The 22,897-nt window shown below is 51.7% G+C and overlaps 1 protein-coding gene across 1 annotated transcript in view; it reads right to left on the reverse strand.

The window, feature by feature from the left end:
* Positions 1–22,897, reverse strand: part of FHAD1 (forkhead associated phosphopeptide binding domain 1) — a 96,732-nt gene that overhangs the window by 65,398 nt on the left and 8,437 nt on the right. Inside the window, exons 3-6 of the mRNA XM_059691181.1 lie at positions 10,223–10,429; positions 8,490–8,757; positions 4,610–4,719; positions 1,039–1,275 (exon numbers count right to left, since the gene is read on the reverse strand). Coding sequence (XP_059547164.1) covers positions 1,039–1,275; positions 4,610–4,719; positions 8,490–8,757; positions 10,223–10,429 — 822 coding nt within the window. The remainder of the gene's footprint in view (positions 1–1,038; positions 1,276–4,609; positions 4,720–8,489; positions 8,758–10,222; positions 10,430–22,897) is intronic.

Genomic DNA, 22,897 nt, shown 5'->3' on the forward strand with positions numbered 1-22,897 from the left:
ACCTCGATTTGAGTTCAAACCCGCTGTGGCCTCTTGCTCAGAGTAATGAAGGTCACTGAGTCTAGTCTTTGCCCTCCTGGAGCTCACAGTCTCCTGGGAGAATCTCCTGGGTCCACCACACAACCTATGACCTTTTCTAGGCACCCCGTCTGGGCCTGAGGCTGCGCCCCTTAAGTTGGCTACGGAAGAGAAAGGCAGTGACGGGGCCAGAGAGCAGGGGCCCCGTGCCTGACCCAGGTTCTAAGCCGCACTGTGCACTGGGGCCAGCACTCATTAGCGGCCAATTTCTTGTCTTCAGTCGCCTTCGTTGAGATATAATTTATGTGCACAATCTGTGGCCAACTTTACAGTAGTCCTTAAGAAAAACAAACGGGGTCTAGTTTGGAAAGAGAGAACATGACTGGTGCTTCCAGGAATGCTGGGTGGAGGATTTTTGTTTGATGAAATTCCCCACGAGTGAGCCAGCAGCTACCCTCGGGCTTTGGCAAAGGCCTCAGGGTTTGGGACGCTGGGATTCCGTGCCCCCCTGTCCAGCTCACTGCCCACGGCTCTTTCTGGGGCTGGGTGGGGCTGGGAGGTGGGGGGAGAGGTGGTCCCTGAAGCGGCAGAGTTGGGTGGAAATATCAAGTGGGGTGAGAGCGTGGGGTCGGCCGAGAGTTCAAATCGTGCTGCCCTCGCCCCCTTGCTGTGCCAGCTGTGCCGCGTTGCTGGCGTCTCTGAGCCTGCCTCGGTCTCCTGTCTGCAGGATGGAACGTGTCGGAGGATTGGGAGGTTACAAACTAAAGCCTTGCACCAGTTCTTGCACATAGTAGGTGCTTAGTCAAAGTTAGTATGGTTCTTACCAGGCTAGAAACCTGCCAGCCTCTCACCCCTGGGACTTGTGCTCTGGCCCACCATGGGCGCTGACCCCCCCCCCCCTTTCCTGGCCGCCTGGGTGGCTCCCGCCGTCCTCCTCGCCCCCTCCCCCCCCCCCCCCCCGAGAGCTGTCACCCTGCGTCCTGACTTGGTCCTCGCCGGGGGACGGTCTCAGAGTCCTACCTGGCTTTTCAAGCTCTGGATCTCTCTCTGCTTGGCGGCGATGTCCTCGTCCAGACCCGGGCACTTCTGCGAGGCGCCCCGCTGGCCCCTGGGGAAGGTGGTCTCCGACAGCAGCGTCTGACTCAGGCTGGCCAGCTCGTTCTGCAGGTTCGCGATCACCGCGTCTTTGTACTTGGATTCGAGCTCGAAGTCTGAGAGGCGGTTGACCTCTCTTCCCAGCAGCAGGATGATTTCATCCTGGGGGCAGGGGGGGCAGATGGCAGGTTACTGGGTGCGGGCCTGGGGGCAAGGTTAACCCCTTTAACAACGATATAGGAAACGTGTGATGCAATTCTTTTAGGAAGGCAAGGGCGGACGGGGGGGGGGGGCGCGGGGGGGAGGCAGGCCTGCAAGGCTCGCTCTGTCACTTGGAAAACCTCACGGAGACCCGAGTTTGGTTGAAATGAGCCCCTTGTGTCTAGTCCAGCGATGGCGAACTTATGACACGCGTGTCAGAGGTGACACGCGAACTCATTTTTTGGTTGATTTTTCTTTGTTAAATGGCATTTAAATGTATAAAATAAATATCAAGAATATAAGCCTTTGTTTTACTATGGTTGCAAAGATCAAAAAAATGTCTCTGTGTGACACGGCACCAGAGTTACGTTAGGGTTTCCCAAATGCTGACACGCCGAGCTCAAAAGGTTCGCCATCACTGGCCTAGTCTCCTGTAAATGGACGCTGTGCCTCACAGGTCCTAACGCTTTCCCTTCCCCTAAAGTTAGACGTTCACGCTGAGCACAACCCTCCCTGCTGGGAACTTTGGTTGCTAGAGAGTTTATCATATTTATTAAATTGCATCATGTTCAGCCCAGTACCCTGGGGACCTAGGAAAGGTAGCTAGGGAAACGGCATTCTATTCGACCACGCTCTGCTTATAATGAGGGCTAGTTTTTAACTTCAGAAAAGTTAATATATTCTGAAACATTTCCTTTCTCTTTCCACGCTGCGGGTACTACTGCCTGCCCCGTCTGGTTGTTCATGTAAAAGTGTCTCCCAGGAAATGGAACCTGGGAAGTAAATGAGGCAGGAGCCAGGCTTTCTGTGTGAGGTCACGTGCGCACGCTGGCCTGGAAAACAAGCCGCTGGCCGACTTCCCCACAGGTGTATTCACCTGTCCCCCTTCTCGGAAAGAAAGAGTCCTGCAGCCAAATAATTTGTGGTTCCCCTGAAAGGAAAAAAAAAAAAAATCCCCAAAACTCGCCACTGGAAAAAAAAAAAAAAAGAAGCCCAGATGCGTTTTCAAACGCAGCTATAGAATTTCCGCCTTGAAGGAATTCCTGCTCTTCCAACCATTTCCTGTCGGTTGGAAGGAGCTAAGTGGGCAGTTTCCAGGCCAGCTCGTTGCCTGGGGAGCTGTCCGGTCAGCCTCACGACCTCCCCCTCCCCTGACCTGGGGAAGGACAGCCTGCCTGGCACTGCCAGCTGCTGCCAAGGGTCTCTCCGGGGGTCTCTGAAAATGCTTGTGGCAAAATGTCAAGGGACGGGCATCCAACGTCCTGTACCCCTGGGCAGCCTCCCAAAGCCTCCATGCTCAGCCAGTATTCATGCAACACGCATTAACTGAGCAGCTACTATGTGCCAGGCCCCGTGCTGGGCGCTGGAGTACAAAGAAGCCTGCAGGGTGTGGTGCCCAGCTGCGGTTTCTGCCTTCCTGGGGAGGACCCCGTCCCTTCCCAGCGGGAGAGCTCCCCCTTCCACGGGGTCCTGGTCAGACTGGAAATCCCGTGCCCTGCTCCTTCCTGTCCCACCTCCCTACATGCATGTGACTCGGGCTGGTCTGTCAGAGTTTCCTCAGAGATTTCACGTGTCAATTGCAGAGGGAAAGGGTCTTGACTCCTTTGGGGCCCTAACTTTAAAGGCATAGGCTTGGTTGCTTGCGTTTGTCTTTTCCCACACGTGCAGCCAGCCTGCTGCCAAAAGCCAGACTCTGAGGGACACGGGGGAGACGGCCAGTGGGACTGTTCTGAGGACATCGCCGGAGCCCCTGGATCTCGCCAGGCCTGAAGCCAGCGGCCTTCACACCTCCAGCAGCAGGAGCTGACAGTGGCTTCCTGTTGTTTGGCGTAAGCTAATTTGTTCACTGTTATCGTACTCGAAGGAGTCCTGGCAAGTCAGGGCATCAGTGACTCACAAATAGAAAAACTATCAGTGTGGTTACGCTGTATTTCCAGTTTGACAAGTGGGGTGGGTTGGGAAATGGCTACAAATGCTTGGCAGCTTTGCCCTCAAGTGGTAGAGTCTGTTTCCCCACCCTCTCAACCGAGGCTGGCCTGTCACTTGCTTTGACCAACTGAATGCGGTGGAAGTGATGTTGGGCCACCTCTATGCAAGTTCTTTAAAAAATAATTTTTTTTATTGATTTCAGAGAGGAAGGGAAAGGGAGACAGATACATCAATGATGAGATTCATTGATTGGCTACTTCCTGCACCCCTCCCCCCCCCCCCCACCGCCCCGCTGGGGATCGAGCCTGAAGCCCAGGCAGGTGCCCTGACCAGGAATCAAACTGTGACCTCCTGGTTCATAGGTCGACGCTCAACCACTGAGCCACGCCGGCCGGGCTCTATGCAAATTCTTAAGAGGCCACTGGCTGACTGTGGTTACACGAGTGAGGCCAGGGGACAGCAGCAGAGGAACCTTAAGGGACAACCCACAGATTCTGGGAAATAATAAATGACTGTTTTAAGCCACTACGTTTTGGGTAGCTTGTTACACGGCAGTAGGTAATGGATACAGCGCCCGAGCCTGGCTTCTCACCTTACGGCCACATTTCTCAAAGTCTGGTCTCGGGACACCTGTGTCAGAACCTCCAGTATCTAACCAGAACCCTGGGGGCGCCCCTCCTCCCAGACTCCGAGAAGGGCTGCCGGCTCAGGCCTGGGCCTCCAGAAAGCAAGGTGCCCTATGGCCTGCCTCTTGTAGGACAACGTTCAGTTGTGTCTAAGGGAGAAATCAGCGGGACCCTCCCCAGGACAGCTTGAGTTCACCTGCTCAGGCCTCGGATCCTGTTCCACACTCTAAACCTCTCTGGTTCTCTCTTCGCTCTCAGTCCTCTCTGACCCCAGTGCTCACCTCTTCCTGCCAGGAAATGTGTTTTCCCCACCGTCCATCCCTCCTGGTTGACCAAACAGTTAGTAGGGGAGAGTTGGAAGGACCAGCCTAGAGGTTAACCAGACCTAGGTTTGAATTCCAACTCTGTCCCTCACACTGGGCAACCTTGGGCAAGTTGCTTAACCTCTCTGAGTGTCAGTTCCCTCATCTGTAAGGTGAGGGTGAAAGAATCTACTTGGAAGATGGTGAAGATGTACAAGCTCATTGCATGTCGAGTGCCCAGGACACGGCCCAGCGCACAGTAGGTGCTCAATACATTGTGGTTGTAGGTGATGTGCCTTGGGACCAAAGGAGCAGTTCCCAAAGTGATGGCTGAGCGTCCTGGGGGAGGAAGAGGTGGTTTCTGGGACCAGAGGCAGGGGCAGTCCCTCTGCGGCCCTGCTTGCTGCCAGGGCCCATCCTTCCCCTTTGACCCCTCACCTTGTCCTGCTGGGCCAGGTCCGGGTCCACATAAAACTCCCCGGGAGGGGCTGCCCCGGGCACGCCCTCGGCCACCGATTGCTCCAGCAGCTCCGCGGCGCTGGCCCACACTAACGCAAGGGCAACAGAGAGCACAGGGGAGGTTGTGAGCTTCCCTAAGGTCTTAGAGAAGTTTTCAGATTACCCCTCACATCCATTTCCCGCTGAGATTTACATCTCATGTAATTAAACAATGACAGAGTGGTGTGTACGTTCCTTGCAAAACAATGGAAGCATCAGACACGTGTTAGAAAGGGAAAGGGCCGCCTCATTCCTCTTCCCCGGCATTACCTGCCGATTCATGTGGAGGCATCTCTTTCCAGACTTTTCCCGTCGCCGCAAAAGAGCTGATGACCTTCGGCAGGTCATTACTCTCTCTAAACCTTAGTTTCCACAGACATCATCTAGGGATGCTAACAGCCTCTGTTATACAGGGCTGAGGATTACATGGCAAACTACGGACCTAGGGACAAATCTGGCCCTCCGCTTGTTTTTGTAAATAAAGTTTTATTGGAACACAGCTGCAGTCATTCATTTTTAATTGTCTGTGGCTGAACCCAGCTACAATGGCAGAGTTGAGTAGTAGCAACGGAGACCTTCTAGCCAACAAAGACTGAAATATTTACTATCTGGCTCCTTACAGGAAAGTGCCTGCCACAGAGCTAGAGCACTGAGCACTAAATGCTAGTTATTTTTATTGCAATAAGTAAAAACATAAAAAATACGTGTTTCAATTGCAGAGATTTTTTTCACCTGACAATGTATCACGAAGACCTTCCCATGTCAGTATTTATGGATATACTGCCTTCTTTTCACAGTAGCATTGTATCCACTCATTGCACAAGGGTCCCAAAACATATTTAACTAGAACCCACTTGATTGGTGTTTGGTTTCCTGATTTTTTCTCTTATTTATCTCAATATGACAGGGGCTGTTGAAATGACTCCGAGGGGTTCTGACATAGTTTCGTTTGGGGGCCCCACTTTATCAAACGTCTCAGGCTGGGGAAGTGCATTCACATGGACACTGAGTACACTTTTTGGTGTGGAAACTTTTGAAAGGCTTTCTGTAATTCTGCTTTTGAGCTCGCTCGGCTCCGAGCACTGCATTTTAAGTTTCCAACTGACTATGATTTCTGGGTGCATTCTTGTCTTTTTGTGATGTGGTAAATTGAACCAATTCTTTTCAAGGCCAATGAAACATTCATGGGTGTTGACACTAACCATGAATGAAGCACGCACCGTCACACCCGTGGACGTCCATTCATTCACGCATTCATTCTGATCCCGCACTTTTATTTGTGCATCTGAGAGCCGATGACTTCCCCCCGGGTCTCAGACAAGCGGAGCCCCGCTCAGCTACGTCCAAGGTGCTTTCCCTGTGCTGGCAAACACAGCCAAAGTCCGACACCCTCTGGTGCAGCTGGACCTCGGATCACGTCCCTGCCCTGCCCAGACCCGGCCATCACTTCTCATTCTTACATGGTCTCAAGCCATGTTCCTCTGGGAGCACACCCATCAGCCACACTGACCATCCCCTCGCACTCGCCCCCCCCACCCCCCAACATGGCCCTCAGGGTCCCTTCCACCGTGTTCCTCCCCTACGTTCTCAGCGAATGTCACTTGCCCGTCCGCACTCAGCGTGAGCCTCCCTCCCTCTGGGACACCGTCCTGATCCCCCGATTAAGCCAGGCCCTTCAGTCGTGAGCTCTCGGGGCACCGGTACCTCTTCTGCCTAGAGTTGTCACTTTATGGATGTCGTTCTGTGATCGCTCTGTTAATGTCAGTCTCCCTGGCTATGGGGTTGGGGACCATGTCTCAGTTTGTGGCCCTCAACATGAGTTTACTAATCCCATCTGACAGATGCGCAAAATGGGGCACAGAGAGAGAAACCCCTGCCCACGCTCACAGCTAGAGAGAGGTCAGTCCCCGGGGCGAACCTCCACCTGTCTCTTCACTCACAAAGAAGAGGCGTTCGGACGCCCCGCTAAGCTTCTATAGGCAGGAAGCAGAGGACACGACTTAGCAGCACACGGGTGAGACCTTTTGTGGAAAAGGTAGGATGGCTTCAAGGGCAGAGCTAGGGGACCAGAGTGTAGAGCCAAGAGCCACAGTCATTTCTGGGCAAGAGTAGGACCGGGGTCGAATCAAGAAACTTCCAGCACCTTCCCGGCTGGGTTTCAGAATGGCTACGGACCAGAGGCTCCGGTGCATTTCCTGTTTTGCTCCTTTTTGAACAAGAGGAGTGTCCGTAGCAGTTATGCTACGTCCATGGAGGGTGTGTCTGTGGGTCACAGGTCTTCAGATTGCTAGGAACAGTATTTGAGCTGAACTTAAGAAACAATATCATCCTTTTTTTTTTTTTGCTTTAGGATGCTATATTTTGAGAGCATTTTAATGCAACAATTGATAACTAATACACATTGCATGTTAATTTTACATCAAAAAGACAAAAACTGTTGAACTCTAATTGATGATATCTATCCTAAAATATTGAGGGGGAAGACTACAGCTATGTGCAGTGTACTTTGAAATGTATCCAAATATAGGGTGGATTAATGCATAAGGAGAAGGATGATAGAACGACGGATATGTAATGAAGAGTACAGAAAAGCAGGAATGGTAGAATTAGATGGGGGTTAGCTGAGAAATTACTTTTACTTGGCCGTATGTTTGAAATTTTTCATGTTAAACGATTGGGGGGAGATGGCTGAGTAATTTCTTGACTTGGGTGGTAGGTACCTGAGGGTTCGCCTGGTGATGACAATGATGATGACGTAAACTGAAGAGATACATTTTATTTACTCCTTTGTCTCTATATTTCACAAGAATAACTATTATTTGCGTGGCTGAGTGACCTGGGGGCTCGGAGGGTCTGGGGCTGGGACACAGAGGACAGAGAGTGGGACCGGGACCCAGAGGCCATGACGGAAACCGGGAACCACGCCAGGGACTAAGCTGAACCCGCTGCTCTGCAGTGAGGCCAGTGTGGCCGAGAGCAGAGTGACAGACAGGAAGTCCCTCCCCTGCCCCCAGATGCCATGAGGCCTTCCGGGGGAGCGGGTGGGGAACAGGGCCTTGAAGGCTATGTGTCCCCAAAGTGACCGGGCTGTGACCGTCACTAGCATAACCAGCCTTAAATTTCGCTAAAAACCATTAGATTAGATTGAGTGTCACCTCTGGGGAAGTAACTTTCCTCCATAAGCCTCAGTCTCCTCTCACCTGCAAAATGGAAATCAACTATTTATTTATTAAAAATATTTTTATTGATTCCTTAGAGAAAGGAGGGAGAGGGAGAGGGAGAGAGAGCGAGAGAGAGAGAGAGAGAGAGAGAGAGAGAAACATCAATGATGAGAGAGAATCATTGATCGGCTACCTTCTGCACGCCCCACACTGGGAATTGAGCCTGCAACCTGGGCATGTGCCCTGACCGGGAATCGAACTGCGATCTCCTGGTTCATAGCATTGAGCCATGCCAGCCAGGCGGTAATCAGCTATTTAAAAACCTCCTAAGGCAAGGGCATTTCTGCACATCTGAGTCAACGTGTATCCATTTAGATCCTGCTACCCACTCATATATGTACACACACACACACACACACACACACTCAGCACAGAGGTACTGACGTGTGCGCGTGGACAGTGCACAGAGTCAGGAGGAACTTACACCACAAAGTCCACAGGGGAAATCGGGTGGCGGCTGATCTCTAACTGCTTTCTTAGGATTTTTTCACAGCTGACTATGTTCTACTGTGGAATCAGAGAAAACCAGCAAAAAGCAAGACCCAGCCTCGTGGCTGCAAGCCCACCCTGAGCCGCCAGGGGACGTGGCCCGCGCCTACCTTGGTTGATGACGGGAGCCTGGGGGGCACCCTCCACCACGAAGGAGAACATCTTCCCGCAGGCGCTCAGGGGCCGCTGGTGGCAGGCGGGCGGGGCCGTGGTCGGCCTGGGGAAGCCCTGGGACCAGCTCTTCTGCACTGGCGCTGGCCGCATGCCCGGCTGGAAGGGCGTCTGTGGCGGCAAAGGGGCGTGGGCCGGCTGCTCTGTGAACCGAGGTGGCTGTGGTCTGGGCCAAGGTGCCGGACCCCCCATCCACGGGAAGGAGAACTGCAGGGGTAGGCAAGAGGGTTAGGGGGAGTCCTGATGAGCTGGGGCGGCCTCCACCCCTCTGTCCCCGCCACATCACGGCAGCCCTAGGTCTCAGCTTGTAAGTCACTTCCCCCAGGAAGCCCTCCCTGACTCTCCCCAAGTTTGGGACAGTGGTCCCCACTATGTGTCACACTGCACACGACTGTGCCACTATTTATGGGGGTGGCCTCCCTGCTAGGCACCTTCCCCAGAGTTTCCCACGTGACCCCATTTAATTCACCTGGCGCTCTGATGAGGCTGAGGCTGAGCAGGACCTGGGGACGTTCCCAAGCTGCTGGGATGTCACCTCTGAGAGGACAGGGGCTCTGGGTCTATCTCTCGCAAAGCCCGAGAGAAATGTGCTCACGGGGAGCTCTCGGTTAGGAATGGCTCACGCCCCCTAAGGCATCAGGACGATTCTCCTTGGAAACTTGCTGGGGGTGGGGAGATGGGGGTGGACACAGCGCCCGCCCCTGGGACCCCAGAGACAGTCAGAACAAGAGCACACAGGAATCAGCTCCTTGAAAAACGGGCCCTGGAGATATTTGATGAGAGATGTGCTTCAATACCGCCTCCCCCCCTCCCCCTCCCTAAAAATAAAATAGCGCGCGGCCTGGGTGATCAGGAATGTGCTGCTCTCACAGGCGGCCCTCGCACAGCCACTGAGGCCCCTCCATTAGTCAGAACCTAGAGCAGAGGTTCTCAACCTGTGGGTCGCGACCCCTTTGGGGGTCGAACGACCCTTTCACAGGGGTCGCCTAAGACCATCGGAAAACACATATAATTACATATTATTTTTGTGATTAATCACTATGCTTTAATTATGTTCAATTTGTAACAATGAAAATACATCCTGCATATCAGATATTTACATGACGGTTCATAACAGTAGCAACATGACAGTTATGAAGTAGCAACGAAAATAATTTTATGGTTGGGGTCACCACAACATGAGGAACTGTATTAAAGGGTCGCGGCATGAGGAAGGTTGAGAACCACTGGCTTAGGCCCTAGAGGATGTGTGCACCCACATCCCTCAGTCAGGAGCGTGAGGGCCCCCAGGCCGGGATCGCAAGGCCAGGGAGCTGCAGAGCGCTGAGCTGCTCCAGCGGAAGCAGCCCGAGTTTCCCAGAGCGCACACGGGCTCCCCACCGCCCCTCACCAGCTTCACCTTTTCAGGGAAACTCCAGGGGTTCTGTGCCGGCCACTGTGCAACTCTGGCCTGCAATTCCACCCAATGCCCAGAAGAGGGCGCGAGGACTCGCTCCTCCTGGGACCCACGGGGTGGGTCCGAACCTCCCCGGCTCGCATCCCGGCTGCCACGCGTGTGCGCCGCTTGGGATCAGAGCAACGCGCTCAGGCCCGGCTCCACCGGAGCCTCGGGCGGCACGGAAGGCAACACAGCGACCTCTGCCCACCATGCACCTGGCCCCGCGGGACTCACCGGGGGTGGGATTCCGATGACGAGTTCGTAGGTCAGCACTTGGGACCCGAACCGCAGGCGGTCTCCGGGCAGCAGCTTCACCGCCACATTCTGAATGTGACAATCGTTGACGAAGGTGCCGTTGCGGGAATTGAAGTCCTGGAGAACGAAGCTGCTCTCGGCCTCATTATATTCAATGAGCGCGTGATGGTTGTCGATGTCCTTGGACTGAAAAGCAGGACAGTCAGGGCCAGGAGGACAGGAAACGAGGACTAGTGCGTGCCCCCCCCCCCCGCCCCCTCCCTCAGGTGCCTCGCCTGGCTGGCGGGCTGGTCACCACGATGTTTTTTTTTTTTTTTTTTTTTTACAGAGAGGAAGGGAGAGAGATAGAGAGTTAGAAACATCGATGAGAGAGAAACATCGATCAGCTGCCTCCTGCACATCTCCCACTGGGGATATGCCCGCAACCCAGGTACATGCGCTTGACCGGAATCGAACCTGGGACCTTTCAGTCCGCAGGCCGACGCTCTATCCACTGAGCCAAACCGGTTTCGGCACGATGCTCATTCTTAAATGCAGATGCTGAGGGTCAGAGAGGTTCAGTGACCTGCCCGAGGTCACACAGCTAGTGCAGGTGAAGCTGGGATATGTGCCCCCTCCACTCCAGGCCCAGACAGGGACCCAGGCTTGTTGGGTGGGGAGTCAGGCAGCACAGAGGCAAAGGGAACTCGGGGAGTCTGAATGGGCACACGCTTGGCCGGGGAACCATTTTCTGGTTCCCGGCTCCACACACGTGTGCTTTGTTTGTCCCAAATGGCGCGACCGGAAGCAGAAACGGCTCAAACACTGGAAGGTCAGCTGGCAAGTGGCAGCTGTTTGTTTTCTTGCAAAGAAACCGCCACGTTCATGGAATAGGGTGTGTTAAGGTAAAGGGAGGTTCTGGCAGAACTGCTCTTCATTCGTTTGTTCTACGCATCTTTAGAAGAACATTTTTCCTAATGTTGCGGAGAATGAGCACCGGAGAAACGCACAAAGACGACATTAGACTCGCTCAGGACCCATCACCGGGAGGCAGGAACGTTAACACTGGTTCACAGCCTTCCAGTCTTTTAAAAAAAAAAATTGCTTACAATCTTTTTAAGACGTTTAAACAAAATTGACATCATGCCCAACAAAAGAGTTTAATAACTACCTTTAAAAAAAACCCTTGATATACAATAAATCTCCCCCATGTGATTAATTACCTCTATTGCTGCTTAAAAGCCTGTCAGAATTTATCTAACGGTGGGTGCTGATGTGATGCCGTTTCCCCAGGAGAAAAAGACCCCAGACCGCGTGCCTGTGAATTGGAGGTGAGGGCAGAAGGCTCCTCTGTAATTTCACTTTAATAATAAGAGTGAGCGAAACGCAGAGCCCAGCAGGAAATACCACGTTCCCTGGCACCAGGACCCTGGACTGTGGGCTGCAGGGCACATGGGAAGTCTCCGTCTTCCCCAGCCACGGCCTCTGAGGCATCCACTAGCCCAAGGCTTTGCAATTATGTTCTCAGTTTATTTTCTCACAGTGTCTCCTCCAACTTTCATACAAAGAGTGCTGGCATTTACAAACCTGTACTAAAGCCCATAATATAATAATAAACAATAGCTTATAGTAATATGATAATAGCTTATATAATACTAGAGGCCCGGTGCACAAAAATTTGTGCACTCGGGGGGGGGGGAGGGGGGTCCCTCAGCCCGGCCTGTGCCCTCTAGCAGTCTGGGACCCCTCGGGAGATAACGACCTGCTGGCTTAGGCCTGCTCCCGGGTGGCAGAGGGCAGGCCCAATCCCTAGGTGCAGCCCCTGGTCAGGCACAGAGCAGGGCAGTTGGGGCGCCGCCCCCTGTCATGCACAGAGCAGGACCCATCAGGGGGTTGGGGAGCTCCCCCCTGTCACGCACAGAGCAGGGCCAATCAGGGGGTTGGGGCGCCGCCACTGTCACACTCAGGGCAGGGCTGATGGGGAGGTTATGGCTCTACCCCGTCACACACAGAGAGCAGGGCCAGTGGGGTGGGGTGTTGGGGCACCGCACCCTGTCACACACAGAGCCGCAGGGTGATCAGGAGGTTGGGGAGCTCCCCCTTATCAGGCACAGAGCAGGGCCGATCAGGGGGTTGGGGCGCCTTCCCCTGTCAGGAACAGAGCAGGGCGGATAGGGAGGTTGTGGCCTGGCCCCCTGTCACACACAGAGCCACAGGGCGATCAGGGGATTTGGGCGCTGCCCCCTATAATGCTGATCCCGGTGCTGGGAGGCATATTACCCTTTTACTATATAGAATAGAGGCCTGGTGCATGGGTGGGGGCTGGCTGGTTGCTCTGAAGGGTGTCCCGGATCAGAGTGGGGGTCCCCACTGGGGTGCCTGGCCAGCCTGGGTGAGGGGCTGAGGGCTGTTTTCAGGCTGGGACTGAAGCTCCCAACTGCTCCTTTTTTTCTTTTTTTTTAAATTTATTCTGAGCCAGCTTTAGCTCTGAGGCTCCAGCTCTTAGGCCTCCGCTCCTGAAAGCAGGTATCTGGTTTGTTTAGGTTCTACAATCGAAACTCTGTATGAACTCCAGGTCTGAGATCCCGGCTAGCTGAAAGCTGGTTTCTGGGGTTTTGTTTAGCTTCTATTTTTGTAACTATGTTTCAAATTGCCAGCTTAGAGGCCTGCAGCGGCAGGCGGGGAACGTTGGAGTCCTCCGTCACTGAAGCAAGCAAGCCTCATGTTAGTTTCCAGCTGCCTGGCTGCTGGCTGCCATCTTGGCTGGCAGTTAATTTGCATATCTCGTTGATTAGCCAATGGGAAGGGTAGTGGTCGTACGCCAATTACCATGTTTCTCTTTTATTAGATAGGATAGCTTATATCCTATATAATAAAAGCCTAATATGCTAAAGTGTCCGGTTGTCCAGTTGGCTGTTCAACCAATCAAAGGGTAATATGCTAATGTTATGCTAAGGCCGCTCAACCGCTCACTATGACGTACACTGACCACCAGGGGGCATAAAGTTGACCAGTCGACCAGTCGCTATGACATGCACTGACCACCAGGGGACAGATGTTCCGACTAGTAGGTTAGCTGGATGCTGGGGTCTGGCTGATCAGGACTGGGCAAGCAGGGCTGGACACACCCTGGAGCCCTCCGCGGTCCCTCCACGGTCCCTCCCTGGCCCCGATCATGCACTGGTGGGGTCCCTCAGCCTGTGCCCTCTAGCAATCCGGGACCCCTCAGGGGTTGTCCGAGAGCTGGTTTCGGCACAATCCAGGCAGGCCAGGCCGAGGGACCCCACCGGTACATGAATTTGTGCACTGGGCTTCTAGTATAGGGACAAGAAGACACAACAATCCTTCATGTGTATGTACCTATGCAGAAAATTCCAAAGAATCAACAACAGTAACAAATCCTGGAACTAATAAGCAGTTATAGCAAGGTTGCAGGATACAGGTTAATATTCAAAAGTCACTTGCTTTCCTATATACCAGCAACGAACAACTGGACTTTGAAATTAAAAACACAACACCGTTGCCCTGGCCAGCATGCTCAGTGGTTAGAGCACCAGGCTGAGCACTGAAGGGTCACAGGTTCAATTCCCAGATAAGGGCACATGCCTGGGTTACAGGTTTGATCCCCAGCCCTGGTCGGGGCGTGTGCGGGAGGCAACCAATTGATGTGTCTTTCTCACTTTGATGTTCTTTCCCTCCCACCCACCTACCCCCTGGTCTACCCTTCCTTCCCACCCTTTAACTCTCTAAAAATTAATGGAAAATATATACTCAGGTGAGGATTAACAAAAACACACACAACACCATTTACATTATTACCAAAACAATGAAGTACTGAGGTATAAATCTAACAAAAATATGTACAAGATCTATTTGAAGAAAACTACAAAGTGTTGATGAAAGAAATCGAAGATCACGCCGAAACCGGTTTGGCTCAGCGGATAGAGCGTCGGCCTGCAGACTGAAGGGTCCCGGGTTCGATTTTGGTCAAGGGCATGTACCTGGGTTGCGGACACATCCCCAGTAGGAGATGTGCAGGAGGCGACTGATCGATGTTTCTCTCTCATCGATGTTTCCAACTCTCTATCTCTCTCCCTTCCTCTCTAAAAAATCAATAAAAAAAGAAAAAGATGAAAGACTTAAAAAAAAAAAGAAATCGAAGATCTAAATGAATGAAGAGATAGTCCATGTTTTATTTTCAATTCCTTAATGATACCTGATATTTGGCCTCTTCTCATATGCTCATTTGCATATGTAAATTGCCATCTGTATATCTGCGTTGGTGAGGCGTCTGTTCAGATCTTTCACCCATTTTTAAGTTGGGGTTTTTTTTGTATTGTTCAGTTTTAAGACTCTTTTATTTTGGGTACATATTTATAGCATCTTTATTCATAATTGCCCCAAACTGGAAGCAACCAAGATTCCCTTTAATGACGGGGGTACACACTGGGGCACATCCGCATCACGGAATGTAGTCAGTGATAGAAAGAAATGTGCTATCAAGCCAGACCAACACCTGCAAGAATCCTAAATGCATATTTGTTAGTGCACAACAGCAATCTGCAAAGGAGATACATATATATATATATGGTCTGATTTTAACTCTGTGAAGTCTGGAAGGCGTAAAACTACAGAGACAGTGGAAAGATGGTGGTTGCCAGGGGCTCAGGTGGAGATGGAGAGGGGTGAACAGGGGAAACGCAGGATTTCAGGGCAGTGAGAGGACTCTATGATGCTGAAATGCTGCATACATGCCCTGACATATGTGTCCAAACCCGCAGAATGCACAACACAAAGATGAGCCCTAATGCCAACTATGGACTTTAGTTAATAATACTGTCTCAGTGTTGGCCGTAACCCATGCAAGATGCCGGCACCAGGGGAAAGCCCGGGGGATCCATGGGAACTCTCTGTACTGTCCGCTCAGTTTCCCGTAAACCTGAAACGGTTCTAAAGGATATTTTAAAGCACATTAGAACGCATTCGTGTTTTGGGAAGGCCACCCTCGTCTTCTTCATCACCTTCCTCACAATATCAAATCATTCTTGTGCGCTATGAACCCATGATGACCCATCAGAGAAAGACTCTCTTCCCAGGCCTCCTTGCTTCAGTTCCTTCAAAGCTGTCAGGCCATCGTTAAGAAATCAAGGCAAGCAGGAGGTTCTGAATGATTCTGCAGATGGGGCGAGGCTCTGCCAGTGTTAGGCCAGGAGGGGGCTTCCTAGACCCACCCTGTAATACCACCGCTCCTCCCCTGACTTGGAGAATTGCCCGGCCACCATCGGACAGAGCCCTGCGGCAAACGCGGCTGAATGGATAAGCTCCCTCCAGCCAGCTGCCTGCCCCGTGAGGTAAACGTTTCCTTTATCATCATCGTCGTCACTATTGGCTAATGTACTTGAGGGCTTTCTGTGGGCCAGGCCCAGCTGAAGCACTGTGTGTATTCTCTCATTGAACCTGTACAACGGCCCTAGATAGGGCTCTATTATTAACCCCATCTTATAGGTGAAGCCGAGACTCAAAAGGTGAAATGGGAGAGTAATAGCATCACCTCGATACCAAAACCAGACAAAGACACCGCAAGAAAAGAAAGCTACATACCCTTATCCCTTATGAACACTGATGGAAAATCCCCAACAAAATACTGGCAAACTGAACTCAACAGCATCGAAACACACACACACACACACACACACACACACACACACTCACACTCACACTCACACACACTCACACTCACACGCGCACACACACACTCACACTCACACTCACACACACTCACACTCACACGCGCACACACACACTCACACTCACACTCACACACACACTCACACATAGGATGGAATGTTATTCAGCCAAAAAAAGGAGGAAATCTTACCACTTGCGAACAGCATGGATGCTCTTGAGGGCATTACACTAAGGAATGTAAGTCAGGCAGCGAAAGGCAAATACTGTATGATGTCACTTATATGTGGAATCTTAAAAAAAACCCCACACACCTGAGCTTAGAGATACAGAGAACAGATTGGCGGTTGGCAGAGGCAGGGGGTGGACAAGGGATGAGATGGGTGAAGAGGATCGAGAGGTACAGACTCCCAGTTATAAAATAACCAGTCGTGGGGATGTGATGGACAGCCTGGGGACTGTAGTTAATTATACTGTATTGCATTTTTGAAAGTTGCTAAGAGAGTAAATCTTAAAAGTCCTCACCGCAAGAAAAAAGATGTGACAGGTCTTAGCTACACTTACTCTGGAGATCATTTTGCAATATGTACAAATAGCAAATCATTATTTTGAAAACCTGAGGCTGATGTAATGTTACATGTCCGTTATACCTCAATGAGAATAAATAAAAAAGAAGAGGATTACGCGGCACAAGCCCATGGAATTTACTCCTGGCATGCGACCTGACGGCCCGACACACGCCAACCTCAAGCGCTCCAGGGAAGGGCAGCTTTGCAGCTTCTTTCGTACACTTGAGGCAAAGGGGGAGCGTTGGGGAGATTACGGGGAGCGAGGAGAAGAGCAAGGGGGGATCTGGCGACAGGCCCGTCGAGGTCCAGTGCTCTTGGGGGTCAATGGCCTCAAGGGCACTACCCCTGGAGGTTCCGAGGCGAGCCAGGCTGGGTGCACAAGCACGAGGGGCAGGGCTGGCTGAGACCTTTCCCCGGGAAGTTACAGGTCTGAGGCCTGACTACCCACCATGACCTGCCCCGTTTGAAAGTTAGGATCAGGTCACCCTGTGAGGTGACTTTTCATAGATTCCTCCCCCCACTTTTTTTTTTTCATCCACAACATGTCGTCACCAACATGCCATCAAGCCCTTTCCTTCCCGTCCAAATTATTCACCAGACACCTCCAGACCTTAGCACTTGCGGGTTCAACATGCGGGGTGGCCTGTCCTCCCTGCTCTGCCCCCAGCTCCCCAGGCTGCTCCTTATAGAGGCGGCTCAGCTTGGTCTGCTCTGCGGTGGTTCCAGATCCCAGGGCAGGGTGATGGTTGGGGCCTCTGTCTGTAGCCCCAATGTGCCTCGTCCATGGAGGGCACCCGGCCAACATTGCCTTTTACCCAAGGCCCCCACTAGATGGCGCCACGCCCATTTCTTGAGTGGATGAGGATCATGAAAAGCTTCTTTCCATGTGTCATTAAGCCTATGATCTCAGTGAACTCACACGGAATTTCAGGTATTTAGGTTTTTAGATGTTCCCCAAGGCTAAGTTTACACCCAAAGAATGAGGCTTCTTTCTTTAGAAGCTTTGAGTCAGCCTAGAATCTGAAACTCCTTCCCTCCCCCCGCCCCCGCCTCCAACTGTGTGTCTTTGGACAAGTTACTTAACCTTTCTGAGCCCCATTTCCACATCTTGAAATGAACATATAAAAATGATCACAGTAGTTCCTACCCCATGGGATTATTTTGAGGGTAAAATTCTGTAAATACACATATCGAACATACACAGGATATATGTTGAAACATGCAAGGCGCATCGAGTAGGCTATAAGTGCATGCTGCAGCTGTTTGCAGTCTCTGTGCTTTCAGAAGATGAAAACCTGCCCCTAACGTGCCCTGGAATGGCAGCTGACACACACCCAGGCGCACCGCGAGCAGCACCAGGGCATGATGCTGGTGGCCCAGGCCTGCGCCTGGGGGTGGAAACGTGCATGGGTGCAGCTGCTATGGAGAAGAGTAAGTTCCTCAAAAAAATTAAAAATAAGATTATCATATGATCCAGCAAGTTCACTTCTGGGTATCCCCCAAAGAACTGAAAGCGGGGGCTTGGAGAGAGATCCGCACCCCCCCCCCGCCCCCCGCCAATTCCCGGTTCAGAGCAGCAGCACTCACAACAGCCCAAAGGTGGGGACGGCCCCAGAGCCCATCAGCCCGTGGGTATGCAACCTGTGGTCAGTACACACAACGGCACAGCACGCAGCCTCAGAAGGGAAGGAAGTTGTGACAGATGCTACGACATGGATGAACCTTCAGGACGTAAGGGCCACGAAAGGACAAACACCGGGTGATCCCGCTTATGCGAAGTGCCTGGACCAGCCACGTGCGTGGAGGCAGGAAGCAGGATGGCGGCCACCGGGCCTGGGGAGGAGGGATGCGGAATGTTTCACGGAGCTTCCGTTTTGCAAGATGACCAAGTTCTGGGGAAGAACGGGGAGGGGTTGTGCAACAACGTGAATGTACTTAACGCCACCGAAGTGCACACACCAACGGTGAAGATGGTAGGTTTCATGTTATGTGTATTTCACCGCAAGACATGGGAAAGATGATGACACTCTGGCCTCTTTCTCTGAACTTTTCCTCTCGGGACCCCCGCCTGCCGGGGGGAAGCAGGCCCACGGGCATCAGTCGGTTTCCACGCCGGTTCTGGGACGGGAGAATCCGTCCCGGGGAACTGGTGAGGTCACCTGGGAGGATCTGCTGGGGAACCACGCTGGGCGGGGGGCCGGGGTGGGCGTGGGCTGGGCCCTGGCAGGAGGCGAGCCCGTGAGCACTAGGAGAGGCGCTGGAGCTGCACCCCTAGGCCTGCTGCTTTCTGTGGGCCTCCCACAGAGTCCGAGGGGTGACAGTCCACATCCAGACCTTATGTCTCAAATGCAGGGGTTCCCTCAGAATAAGAGAGACGAGAATGAGAGTGACAGGCGCCACAGTTCACCTCCCAGACCAGTGACGACCCGGTAGGTGGGCAACACGCTAGGCTGGGGCTGGGGGGGGGGGGCGGTTACAGAGCAGATGCCACCGCTGGCGGGACCCTAAAACATCTGTGAACCTCTGGAGGTAACCGCGGCACCCATCAGAGCTACAGGTGTACACGCCTTGGCCACAGCAGACATCCCCCCACGTCCATGAAATGACGTAAGCGGGCCGGTCACAGCGGCCTTTTTCGTAATAAGCAGGAGTATGACATGGGCTCCGGTGGCAGCCGAGAACTGGCAGGTGCATGGCAAAGGGGCAAGGGTCATCGGGCTGTAGGGGTTCTAGTGTGTGTGTCAGGTCAGTCTCGCTCCACGACCCCCAGGGCCCAGATGGGAAGGGGCTGACACAGGCTGGAGAGGCGGTCCCGGCCACAAGAGTGGAGCCAGCCGGTGGGACTGCCCACCAGGACCGAGGCGCGGGCGCGGCATTTCACCCCCCGCTGGTTCTGCCCCTGGCTTTCCCTCCCCCACACCCTCCTGGCCCCAGAACTGTGCTGACTGGGGTGGTCCGAGAGCTCAGCCGGCAAGGGGATCTTGAAACCTCCCCAGTGCGGGGCCAGGTGAGTTCTCAGCCACCACCTAAACGTGGGGAGCACATAAATGTGAGGATTCCTAGGTCTCATGCCCCCCCCCCCCCCCGGGGTCAGCATGTCTAGGGCTCCTGTTTAACAAGCACTTTGATGCATATGAACAATTCAGCCACCCTTGCCTTGCAGTGTTCCTTCATCCTGGAAGAATGAAGCCTCTCTCTCCACAGCGTTTCAATAACAGCCACGTCCCACTCCAGAAATTACAGCTCACACGCCACATCCGATCATGTGAGTGACGATTTACGACGCTTGGCCCTGAGATGAGAGGCCGAGGCTTTGCAGCCGTGCGGAATGGGAGAGGGGTGGTTCTGGATAGAGCTCCTGGTGGCCAGTCTGCACGCGGCAGCCAGGACCATCCTTTCAAAACACAGCTCTCCCCTTTGCTTACGATCCTTCCTTCGGTGCCTTCTTGCCATTACTCTCCCGGTAGAGATCAAAGTCCTTACGGTGGCAGGAAGGAGACCTCCTCGTCTCAGCCCTCCTCCTTCCCACTCCTGCTCTGGACACACCGGTTTTCTCTCCATCCCTGGGGCTCACAACAAGCTCTTTTGCCCCAGGACCTTTGCACGTGCCATTCCCTTCTTCCCTTGCTGGTGAAGCCCTCCTTGTCCTCCCCATTGCCTTCCATGGGAGCCCCAGTGTTGGCTGGGAGCTACTCGGGCCTCTGTGGGATCTGTGACTCACACCTCTGCCTCCTCGCAGCCTCCCGACTGCGGGACCGTGCCTGATGCGGCCAGTGCTGTGTCCCCGGGGCTGCCTCAGTGCTGAGGCTCCAGGTCAGTATTTGTGGAATGAATGAGTGACAACAGCGGCCCCACGTGGGCTGGCACACACAGGCTTCCGCTTGCTGCCAGGGAACCGAACCCTTACAGGATATAGAAAAAGCCTGGAGCACACCCCCTACAAATATCAATACTGATTTTCTCTGAGCCACATGATTATAAGGGACTTCTTTCTTCCTTACACTTTGCTTTCCCTCAAGTTTTTAAAAACCAATAAGCATGTAACAACCTTTCCTTATCAGAAAAATGGTAAGTGATTTCAAAATACAGGGTGGGGTAAAAGTAGGTTTCCAGTTGTTTGTATGGAAAATAATACAATAACTGATAAATAATAATACAAGCATAAACGCTATTTTGCATGCTCACAACTGTAAACCTACTTTTGCCCCACTCTGTGTTATATCAACAGTCAAAACACTATGTCAGCCTCAGGAATGAGGATCGATCTTTAGAAGCATGACTGCCTAGTCTTTGGGATTTACCCAAGTAAATACGACAAACTATCTTTTTTATTTATTTATTTGCGAGATGTAACCTCTGAGTAACTTCAAGGACACCTTTTTGTTAATAAATATTTCTGAACTTTAGTTCGTGGCATGGCTTCTAGGGGCAACTATAAATTTCATTTATTTTAATTTGTCTTTATTGGCAGCTGTAAGTTGACTATGGAATTGTACCTTAGGGTGGCCTCTAGCCGACCAAGGGTGATTCTTCTCATCAGAAAGGCCCAATGCAGTCAGCAGATGGGGGCGATGCTCACCCCTCGTGTTTTATAAAAACTGGAAAGTGCTGACACGTTTGCAGGTTTCAATTCTTCAAAATGGACCTGTGTCCCCACATCCCTTTTCAAATCAAATCTCCTCTCCCAAATCCATTTAGGCTCTGGGAAGAGAGGGTTTGTCTAAGAGAAGACAGAAGTGCCCATCAGGTCCGTTCACAAAACATTTGGCAACTCATGCATCATCTGTTCCCTGGGTAGCCGGGCCAAGCCTGGGCCGCTGCAAACGCAGCTCATTTCTTCATAAATCACCGCTGCTGGCCAGGCCGACCCCTTAAACTCAGTCCAGGGGGCAGGACGCAGTCAATTATTTTTTATGCAATGAGTGCAACTCCATTTCTGTCTACGTAACAACTGTCCTCATTAGTTCCCTTTTCCAAACAACATCAGTGGCTTCGCACCTCACCTCCGAGGATCCTTCTGGGTCTCCGTTCTCTGCGACAGCAATAACAGTCGTGGTGTTGTTTATGGAGCGCCAGGGGGCGGGCACTGTACCTGCCTGTCTTTCTGCATCCCCACAGCAAGCCTGTGGTATGGTCCGCCTTGGTGGACAGGGACAATGAGCTCAGAGTGATTAACTCCATTAATTCGCTCGAAGTCACAGGGCCAGAGAGTGGCCTAATGAGATCCAGACCCAGGTCTGTCGATCCCCGAAAATCACAATCGTTTTCTAATATCACAGTCAGATTCAAAGCAGAGCTCTCTGTCTCCGTGACAGCCAGATGGAAGACAAGACTGCCTAAAACCGCCGAGGTCATGTTGTAATAAAGGAGAAACTGAAGTTATTTTTTATTTTTCTTCTCTTCTCCCCTCCACCCCCCATCCCCCTTCCCCTACTTTGGGCACTGAACAGATTTCCTGTGTCCATGTTGGGAGACTACCACGTGGATGAGAATCTCAAGGGGAGGCCCGCTATTTTTAAATCTGTTGAGTTTATAATAAACACTCTCAGAAAACTAGGAATAAAGCTGGGGGTGGGGTGGGGTGGGGACTTTCTTTACTTGTTAAGAGCATTTACAAAAAAAACTCCTGTGAGCATCATACTCATGGAGAAAGACTGAATGCTTCCCCTCTAAGATCAGGAACAAGCAAACATGAAGATTTCTACTATGCACATCACTATTTTTCAGCAGAGTACTGGAAGTGCTAGCCCATGCAATAAAGCAAGAAAGGGAAATTAAAGGCATTCAGCTCTCCTTTTCTCAGAGGAGAAATAACATTGTTCTTATTTGCAGATGACATGACTGTTTGGGTATCAAATCCTAAGAAATCTATAAAAAGCCTTCTAGAAAGTTCAGTTAAGGTTGCAAGGTACCATATAAGCATAAAAATCCGTTGTATTTACTGTCAATGACACGTGGACACCAAAATTAATAATATAATGCCATTTATAGTCAGAGAGAGAGAAAGACAGAGAGAGAAATAATAGTAAATATATAACAAAAATGTATGGGACTTATATGCTGAAAACTACAGAACACTCATGAAAGAAATAAAAGACCACCTGAACAAATGGAGAAACATACCATGTTTGTGGATGGAAGGCAACATAGTAAAGATATAAACTATTCTTACACTGATATATAGGTTTAAACACAATTCCTATAAAAATTCCAGCAAGATATTTTGCATGTACAGGCTTGTTTTTAAAATTTATATGGGAAGGCAAAAGAACCAGAAGAGTTTTAAAAAGTTGTAAAAGAAGAATAGAGTCACTATATGATTTAAGGCTTAATATAGCTACAATAATCTAGACGACGTCATATTGGTAGAGCGATAGACACAGAAATCAATGAAATGCAATAGGGAACTCAGAAATAGCCC

This window comes from Myotis daubentonii, chromosome 3, assembly GCF_963259705.1.
Source record: "Myotis daubentonii chromosome 3, mMyoDau2.1, whole genome shotgun sequence".
In the NCBI taxonomy this organism is placed as follows: Eukaryota; Metazoa; Chordata; class Mammalia; order Chiroptera; family Vespertilionidae; genus Myotis; species Myotis daubentonii.